Raw genomic sequence first — 9744 nt, 5'->3', positions numbered from 1 at the left:
TCGTCCCTTCTCATGGATATATTGATTGACCGTTATGTCAGTATGGATGTGAATTTTCTGGACTTTTAGAGTTGTGTACGTAGTTGTACACCAATGTAAATTAAAAAATTTAAAAAGTGAAAATTATACAGTCATATGGGTACTCTTTTTACTCGTCTCGGAAAGAGCTTTCCGAATATATAAAGTTTGCTAATTTTGGATGAGCGGTTCGGAAGATAAATCATTTTTTAATTATTTTTATATTATTTAAAATTGCTAACATCATGATAAATCACTTTGGACTAAAATGTAAATATTTGGACTAAGTTGTAAATCAGGAAGGTTACTTGTGTATTTTTCATATTTCAAATAAAAAAAGAACTAATCTGTACCTAGTTGAATGGGTCTGGACTAATTAGTATATTTGAATGAGATTTTGGACTAAACCGTATTTTTCCCTTTTTATGAACGATTTTTTAGGGACCATGGTTTTTTTGAGGGGACCATGGTCTTATTAGGCCAACCTCCCTATACTTATAAGGGGTGTCCCAAAGTTAGGTAAATGCCCATTTACCCTTTACTTTAATTTAAATTAAAACTAACTTAATAACTATATAAATCTAATAATATACATCTAATCTAAATGAATTTATTAACCAAAATCAAAATCAAATCAAGATCAAAAGAGCAATCGAAAATTTTTAGTTTTGAAAAAAAGTTTATTCTCTTCTTCTTCTCTCTTTCCTTGACGTTCCTCGTTCAATTAAAAAACCCATCAATCTTTTCAATTCGTTTTTGGATAGGAAAATTGAGTAGAAATCATCAAAATATGGTTTAAATGGATGTTAAAGTGGCATGTTCGGTTAGGAATAGTTTTAAAAAAACTAGTTTTGTAACCGAACATTCTGAAACCAAGAACACGAAGAATACTTCGGTTATCACGAATTTAATTTTTCATAATCGAATTCCGAGTTCGGTTGGTTCGCAAAAAATTCTAAAACTAGTTAGTAACCGAACTCTATCTATAATACAAAAAAAAAAAAGTGTAACCGAACTGTGTTATTTTTCCTACTATGTTGAGTTATGATATAGCCAAACTTTACCTACCTTGTTCGGTTGGTTCGCAAAAATTTCTAAAACTATCTAGTAACCGAACTCTACTTATATTCCAAAAAGAATTTTTTTTTTCCAATGTAACCGAACTGTGTTATTTTTCCTACTATGTTGAGTTTCAATTTAACCGAACTTGTTCCACTATGTTCGGTTTGTTCGCAAAAAATCTTGACAAACCGAACTCTTCACTAATTGCATACATGTGGAGTTCGTTTAGATGTGTTGTTGGGTTAAAGTTTGCGAACCAACCGAACATTACTCTGTAAGTCCTATCCTGCGTGTATGGAAAAGGTAACCGAACAATTAAAAACCTCCATTAAAGAACGAGTTCGGTAACCTTCGTATATGGAAAAGGTAACCGAACTACACTTTCAGATGAGTTCGGTAACCTGTTCTTCACATAAGGTAACCGAACAAGCCCAAATCTACCCTAGAAATTTACAGTTTTTTGAAAATTTGGAGCAATTCAACCAACATTATCTAAGTTTGAAACATACCTGGGTACCCAAATACTCTCCTTCGGTTGTGGTTGGTAAAATCCTTTGTTTTTCATGTTTTCCTTCTTCATCTTCTCCAACTTTACTCTCTCAATAATTCTGCTTCTTTTTAAAAAAAAAGCCATCTGATTTTTTAATCTCATTAATTATCTTTAACTTAATCATTTTACTAATCACTATGCTAACTATTATTAACACTAACTAATCATTACCAAAAAATTAATCAAGAAGGTAATTTAGGTATTAATATAAATATCTAGATAAGGGGTGACTTAAATTTACTTCTAATGTCTTTACCCAAAATAAAACCATGATCCCAAAAATAACCATGGTCCCGAAAAACCGTTCTTTTTTATTGTGGTGCTGAAGCTTGGGCCTCTCAAACTAGGTACTGGAATCAAATCATTCCTTTACCGAGTTCTATATCCAGACGGATTATTATTTTGGAGTTGGACTAGGAGACTGATTTTTATTTGGAAGTTCTAATGATACTAATCCTTTTCTCTTTATACCAAGGTTTTTAAGTGTGTGTGTTTTTTTTTGTTTGTTTCTCTATAAGCAGTCTTTCCGTCTTTGTTTCGTTTGTTTTCAATCTTTCCCAAATAATTTCTCCATTCATGGACAAGTTATCAGAAGAAAACAGAAGTGCATGTGGTAGTCCACTTTGTCCCATGGTACACCCATGGCTTGTATTTCCATACGGAAAAAATAGTAGTTTTTTATGGATCTGGAGACATCATCCAAAATTCAACTGCCTATTACTCTCTTTCGTTGGATGAAAAAGGATGTATCATATGGTTATATGTGATTATTATTATTTTTAATTTGAAGCATTGGTTATATGTGATATACTCGCCTCCAAGTAATAATAATATTTGCAATTCCACCGTGTACTTCATTTTTCTATATGGAGATCACAAAGAAAGTCTTTCTTCCTACTTTCTATTATATGGTCACCCTAGAGACAAACAATAGAAATTTGCCGAGGTCTATTAAAAGAGGTGATTTTGCAGGTCTTTTGTGTAATGTCCGCATTTACACCTTCAAAAATGATGTTATTCCTACATTTCCAAAACGGCCGGCGCCAAATGTAAGCTCAAATGAGTGGCATTTATTAGGAGGAGGAAAAAGGAAAGACCCCCCGGATCAGAGACCTTGCACAAACTTAAACAAAAATATTCATATATGAAATGGTTTGTAACTTCGTCACTCCCTTGTCAGGGAGATGACAATGGAAATATGCTTATTTTTCATACTTCGGTCTCTGGACAAGCGGGGTGCAACGATCTCCCTACACCTCTTGTACAATTCTTCAATTATCTCTTCCCCAAAGTGACTCACAACTAAGGATTCTGATAAAGCTCTCGTGAAGTTCGCAAAATTCTTACCTGCAGTTATCTTATAGTCATCATCGTCGTCTTCATCCTTGAGAAGAAAAGCTTCGCCTGATGTCACTTCAAATGTTTCTAGTCGGTTAATGATAAATGATCCTTCGTTAAGTATTACCGATTTCACCTCCGAAGGAGATGGTATATACAGAGGCATGTTAAATGAATCTAATTTCCCCTCTTCAATCTTTCCCTGGATCAAATTCATACAGGAATTAAGACACATATCAGTCGAGTATAAAGATTGCTTTCTACATGGAAACTTATCGGTTAAAATGCACAAGAATATTATACCTGTGAGACCATCTCTCTGAGTGCCTCTGCTAATAACCCCCACCCGAAACAACGCATTTCGCGAGACGGACTGGTATCGTCAGCTCTACCGCAGACCGTTAGCACCAGTCTTCCTCCCTTTACAATTTCTTCAAATCGACATTTTAAAAAAGAATAGAAATCTCTTTCGAACTGCTTCAGGTATGCTTCTAGGACTGATGGTGGGCTCGATTCTGCCATGTAACCATTGCCCTTATTACTCTTCTTGATTCCCTGTGGACTCTGTATCAATCCCCTCAGATGTTCATTAATCGTATACAAGAAATTGACAAGATAGATTCACAATAACGGAAGTTATAACTAAGTGCCCCTGCTGTTAGCTAACCTGAGACAGCCAGTGGAGACTGTAAGAAGAATGAACAAAATGGAGGCTGCGGCTCGGAAAGAGTCTGCCATAAAACGAACCTGGGATTCCTGCAACAAAGCATCGGTGTTGCTTCTGATCGTCGTCAGCATCACCTAAACTGTTATATGTTTTCTTGAGTTGATCGTAAAAACCTTGCAGGGATTTAAAAATTAAGTTGAAGTCATTGCTTGAAAGGTCGTTGAGGAATACGAGAATCTCAGGATGAGGAGAACCACTAAGGGCACCATAGTTGTTGTATATTGTGTCTATAATGTAGGAAACAACCAACAACGCAGTGGGTCCTGAAGAACAGCCCATTTCTGCAATACTTATACTCTTAGGGATATCCTTCCCCGAAGAAATCGAGTTAATGATCTCCAGTATGGCTTCCTGTATTATTGGCTTTGTCACTTCGATACCTCTTTTCTGCAGGGATGAGTTGGAAGCGTAACCTGTTTCACTAGTGCCACCATTCATATGAAAATATTGGAGGACTTCCATTGGATTCAGTTGAGAGGTTAGATCTGTTTTGTTTCTCAAACTCTTCTTGAGTTTCAGAAACAAGTACAACTGGGAGATCCGAATACTTTTTAATATCATGCCAATGAAAGCAGCATACGATTCCCTTCGGCATATTATTGTATTCTAACGGATGCTCAAATTGATATTAAATATTGTTTTGGCAGAGGAGAAGCAGGTAGTGCCAATGAGTCAGAAGACTTGAAAGAAATATATATAAAACGAAAATGATTTGTGACTCCAAATTTTTATGCTCCCACTACTCTCAACGTTAGGTAGCACTTACCTATCCTTAAAAAATTATGATAAACTATATCTCCAACTACATCGTGATTTTGATTATGTCTATAATCTGGAGAACACAATCTACCGTCAAAGGCAAAGGTTATTGATATATAAGATTTAAACTATGAAACTAAATAGTCCGTAGAAGTATGGAATTGAGAGATTATACTTGACAAGTTATAAGTATCTCAATTTGAAGCTTTTAATACGGAAGATCATTGACTTAACCACTCATTGACGGAGATCCACCCTCTGCAATTTCTATTAGCTACTCCTTATAAATTAAGTCGTGTTGTTTATCCAAGCAAAGCTATATCTTTCGATCGACATGCAACTATTAATTCAATTTTTGGCTATTGATTCTTTATTAGCTCCTTCACCACCACTGCGTGGCTACAATTACAAACTATGAACAGGGGTTTGTGAAGTTTACTCTGTAAATTTCAATGGCATATAGTAATGCCAAACTATGAAGTGTAAGAAGGAATGTTAGTTTACTCTGTAAATTTTGGTACCGATGGAAGGATAAACTTCCTTGAGTAATCCCTTAATCGGATTCTCAATATATATTATTATCATATGAAAGTCATTAACTACAGAGAATAATATCTTGACCGGAAATCAGGCCAATAAGGGAAATAATATCTTTTACACCCTCTTAGTCTTAGCGTGAGAGGAGCAAACGCTTAGAGTAGAACAAAAGCGAATAAAGAGTTGTCTAGGGAGACCCTTGGTGAAGATATCGGCATATTGATTCTCAGAGGGAATGTGCAAGACACGAATATCACCAATACGAACGCGCTCACGAACAAAATGTATGTCAATTTCCACATGTTTAGTACGTTGATGCTGAACCGGATCACCAGACATGTATATAGCACTCACATTGTCACAATAAACCAAGGTGGCACGCCGTAGTGGTATTTGTAACTCAAGAAGAAGATTCCGAAGCCAGGTTTTTTAAGCAACAACATTGGCAACCCCTCGATATTCTGCTTCAGCACTAGAGCGGGAAACTGTTGCCTGACGCTTGGAGGACCAAGAGACTAGGTTGTCTCCAAGAAAGATACAATAACCAGAGGTAGACCGACGTGAATCTGGACAGCCCGCCCAATCAGCATCAGAGTATGCAGTTAAGCCGGAAATATTGGAAACAGAGAGAACCAAACCGTGATCAATAGTACCCTGAAGATAACGAAGTATGCGCTTGAGAGCGTGCATGTGAGGCTCTCTAGGATCGTGCATGAATAGACAAACCTGCTGAACTGCATAAGATATATCTGGTCGAGTGAAAGTGAGATATTGTAATGCCCCGGCTAAGCTTCTGTATAACGTAGGATCCGCAACTGAAGGACCAGATGCATCACTGAGCTTGGATTGAGTGTCGACCGGAGTAGATACCAAATTGCAATTCGTCATGGATGCACGAGCAATGATGTCCTTCGTATATAATGACTGAGATAAAAATATTCCTGAGGATGAGCGAGTAGCAGAGATACCCAGAAAATGACGTAACGGACCAAGATCAGTCATAGAAAATTCTCGTTTCATCATGTCAATAAAACGACACAGAACAGCATCAGTGGAAGCAGTGAGGACAATATCATCAACGTATAACAGTAAGTACGCGGTGTCCAATCCTGACTGATAAATAATAAGTGAGGGATCACATATACTACCACGAAAACCACAGCGAGTGATGAAGCTCGCAAATCTCTGGAACCACGCCCGAGGCGCCTGTTTGAGACCATAAAGGGATCTGCGAAGACGACAAACATGGTCAGGGCGAGTTGGGTCAACAAAACCTGGAGGCTGATGCATATACACTGTCTCGGTCAAATCCCCATGGAGAAAAGCATTCTTGACATCCAATTGGTGTATGGGCCAAGATCGCGAAGTAGCTATGGTGAGAATAGTGCGAATAGTTGCAGGTTTAACCACCGGACTAAAAGTCTCAAAACAATCAACCCCAACCTGTTGAGATTTACCATTAACAACAAGTCTAGCCTTATATCGTTGCAGGGAACCATCAACATGAAATTTGTGGCGAAAAAGCCACATGGAGCGAATAATGTGAGCACCAAGAGGTCTCGGTACTAGATCCCAAGTGTTTGTTTTTAACATAGCACTGTACTTATCTTGCATGGCTTGACTCAAGTTAGGATCCCTAAGGGCATAGAGATGAGACCTAGGTAGACTGGATATGTTCGTTTGAATGTGAAGATTTAGTTTTTGAGTTGGTCGGAAGATACCACGAGAAGCTCGTGTTACTGGACGAGAAGGAGTAGAGGTAGGTGCTATAGGTAAGATAGGAGAAGATGATGTAGGTGATACAGGAGAAGATGATGTAGGTGATGCAGGAGAAGTTGTAGTGGTAGGTGCTGAATTTGCTGTAGGGAGCAGAGACGGAGTGACATCAGGAGATTGGAGGGTGCTGTCGTTAGGAGATGATGCAGCGGAAGTAGTTGGAAAACGACGATGTGGGGGAGTATACAACTGTTGAGTAGTGGGAGAATGAGGTCCAGAAGAGATGGAGGATGGGTAGGCCAGAGATGCCGGAATTAAGGGCGAAGTAGGTGACAGAGAATTATCGGCAGTGGAAGGATTACTAAGAGAAGATTCACTAAACGGAAAAACGTTTTCGTCAAACGTTACATGGCGAGATAAAATAATTTTGTTGGTGGATAGGTCGAGGCAACGATAACCACGATGGTGAAGAGGAAAGCCAAGGAAGACACATCTAGATGAACGAGGAGCCAGTTTGTGTGGGATAGTAGCGGAAAGATTGGGATAGCAGAGACAACCAAACGTACGAAGATGGTCATAGGTTGGTTGGCGTTGGTAAAGAATAGAAACAGGGGAAGTGAAGTTGAGCACTTTAGAGGGGAGAATGTTGTGGAGATAGACAACCATATGAAGAGAATCGGCCCAATATTTAGAGGGTACAGAAGCATGCGACATGAGGGTGCGAGTGATGTCATTAATACGACGAATCATTCGTTCCGCCTTCCCATTTTGAGATGAAGTGTGAGGACAAGAGAATCGAAAAACCAAGCCATTTGTTTGAGAAATATTAAGAAAAGAGGAATTATCAAATTCACGACCCTTGTCGGATTGAAAACATTTTATATCCCGCTCAAATTGAGTTTTGACAAAAGAGCGAAATTCTAAGAACTTGGTATAGACTTGAGATTTTAGTTTTAAAGGATATACCCATAGATAATTTGTATAGTCATCCAACAAGATAAGGTAATAGCGAAAACCAGTCTCAACATGTACGGGACAAGTCCATAAATCACTATGAATAAGAGAAAAAGGAGAAAAAGTCATGGAATTTGATTCAAAAAATGGGAGACGAACATGTTTACTAACTTGACAAGAATGACAAAGTTTGGTAGACTGTTTCTTATTAAACTGAATATAAGAATTGGAACGTAAATTATCTAGAATAGCATGGCCGGGATGGCCGAGGCGTGCATGCCAGATATCAGACGAGCACACAGCAAGAGACAGGGGAGGAGATGCGGATGATTTTGAAGGTGACACGGCAGAGATGTTGAGAGGATAAAGATCCCCAGAGCTATTACATCGAAGAAGGATCGCCCTCGAACTCAAATCCTTCAGAAAAACTAGATGGATCAAATTCAACGGACACATGATTATCAGTGGTGAATTTACGAACGGAAACAAGATTTTTGATTATATCAGGGACAACAAGGGTATTTTTTAGGTGGAGAGTTCGGGAAGGGAGATTTATAGATTTAGTGCCTCTGGATGTAACTGGGATGGAGTTGCCATTGCCAACTAAGATGGATTGTACATTACTAGTGTTAAAAACAGTGTGTAGCGTACCTGAATTCGCAGTGATATGAGAAGTCGCACCAGTATCCATATAGAATGTATCATCAGGTGGCTGTAAGGTCATCGAGCTGTATGCTTGAGCAAAGTCAGTTGGCTGTAGCAGCTCGTTGGATGGAGCAAGGTAGGCTTGAGGCTGGTCGTAAACAGGGGGCCTAGGACGACTCCGAGCAGCAGAAGAGCGACCATGTGTTGATCCACGTGGGGAGAAAGATGACTGCCAATGAGGAGCTGTTGGGTAAGGACACGGAGGAGCTTCCCAGTAAGAGTTCCATTGAGGGTAATACGCTGCTGGAGGTCTGTATGCTTGGCGGAATTGCTGCGGTGTTGGCAGTATGGGTGGATCCATCGACGGAGAGGCTACTGTATGAACAGGCTGTGGTTGTCGAGGTCCGCGTTTGCCTGATCCTGAACGGTGGCTACGGTGAGTCCCACGATCAGTCGATGAGGCTGTGGCAGCAAGAGCAGCTGATGACGACAGACTAGTTTGTTGTGCACGACGAATCTCCTCAGTGCGCAATTGAGAACGAGCAGCGTCAAAAGTAGGCATGGACTGTTGTATAAAGGATGCAACAGTGTTGTATTCCTCAGGGAGTCCATTGACAAGTTGGATAACCAATCGTTTGTCGTTCATGGGGAAATCAAGATCGGTCAGTCGATCCGACAACGATTTTAGTTTATCGCAATAGTCATCGACGCTAGCACAATCAACAAACTTTAGATTGACAAATTTACTTTCAAGGATCGCAGCACGATTACCTTTGTTATCTTGAAAAAGCTTCTGAAGGTGATCCCAAAGTTCTTTAGCAGTTTTTCCCGATTTTAGAACCGTGAGAATTAGATCCTTGGCCATGGTGGAGAACATCCATTGACGGCAGAGAGCGTCTAGTTGTTTCGAGGTATTGGCGTCAATTTCTGTTGGTGTTGCTGATCCGTCGATGAGGAAAAGGAGTCCGTGAGCCTGGAGATGGAGTTCGAAGAGAAAAACCCACGATGAGTATTCATCTTGTTTGATATCAAGAAGAATGGGGATTAAGGTTTTTATGTTATTGACAGTAAAAGCTGGATGCAGGGATTTTTTATCACCTGCCATGGATTTTTTTCTTTTTTCTTTTTTTTTTTTAGAAGAAAATAGGGTTTGAAGAAGAAGGAGGATCTCTTTTAGGATGATACCGTGATGGAAGGATAAACTTCCTTGAGTAATCCCTTAATCGGATTCTCAATATATATTATTATCATACGAAAGTCATTAACTACAAAGAATAATATCTTGACCGGAAATCAGGCCAATAAGGGAAATAATATCTTTTAGGTACAACTTTTTTTTTCCAGATTTGAGATAGTTAAATGAAAAGCCGATCATGGTAAAAATGGGTTTGCTTTGATGAAAGATAAATTTTGGTAGTAAAAATGGTGATATCCGATC

At 38.9% G+C, this 9744-nt stretch overlaps 1 protein-coding gene across 1 annotated transcript; it reads right to left on the bottom strand.

Moving 5' to 3' along the window:
- Positions 1–2755: 2755 nt before the first annotated feature.
- LOC113354140 (salicylate carboxymethyltransferase-like) lies at positions 2756–4195 on the bottom strand. The gene is made up of 3 exons (XM_026597569.1): positions 3636–4195; positions 3272–3532; positions 2756–3170 (listed from the first exon to the last, which is right to left on the bottom strand). Exons 1-3 carry the CDS (start codon positions 4155–4157, stop codon positions 2796–2798), a joined length of 1158 nt encoding a protein of 385 aa, XP_026453354.1. The 5' UTR covers positions 4158–4195; the 3' UTR covers positions 2756–2795.
- Positions 4196–9744: the final 5549 nt, after the last annotated feature.

The sequence above is a fragment of the Papaver somniferum genome, chromosome 2 (assembly GCF_003573695.1).
Source record: "Papaver somniferum cultivar HN1 chromosome 2, ASM357369v1, whole genome shotgun sequence".
In the NCBI taxonomy this organism is placed as follows: domain Eukaryota; kingdom Viridiplantae; phylum Streptophyta; class Magnoliopsida; order Ranunculales; family Papaveraceae; genus Papaver; species Papaver somniferum.
This window is presented reverse-complemented; position numbering and strand designations above follow the sequence as displayed.

Excerpts from the sequence above, each read along its gene's own strand:
- LOC113354140 (XM_026597569.1), bottom strand. The coding sequence starts at position 4,157 with ATGGAAGTCCTCCAATATTTTCATATGAATGGTGGCACTAGTGAAACA. Across the intron at positions 3,533-3,635 it reads GTCTCCACTGGCTGTCTCAG|AGTCCACAGGGAATCAAGAA; the intron begins GTTAGCTAACAG and ends GGATTGATACAG. Across the intron at positions 3,171-3,271 it reads TCAGAGAGATGGTCTCACAG|GGAAAGATTGAAGAGGGGAA; the intron begins GTATAATATTCT and ends AATTTGATCCAG.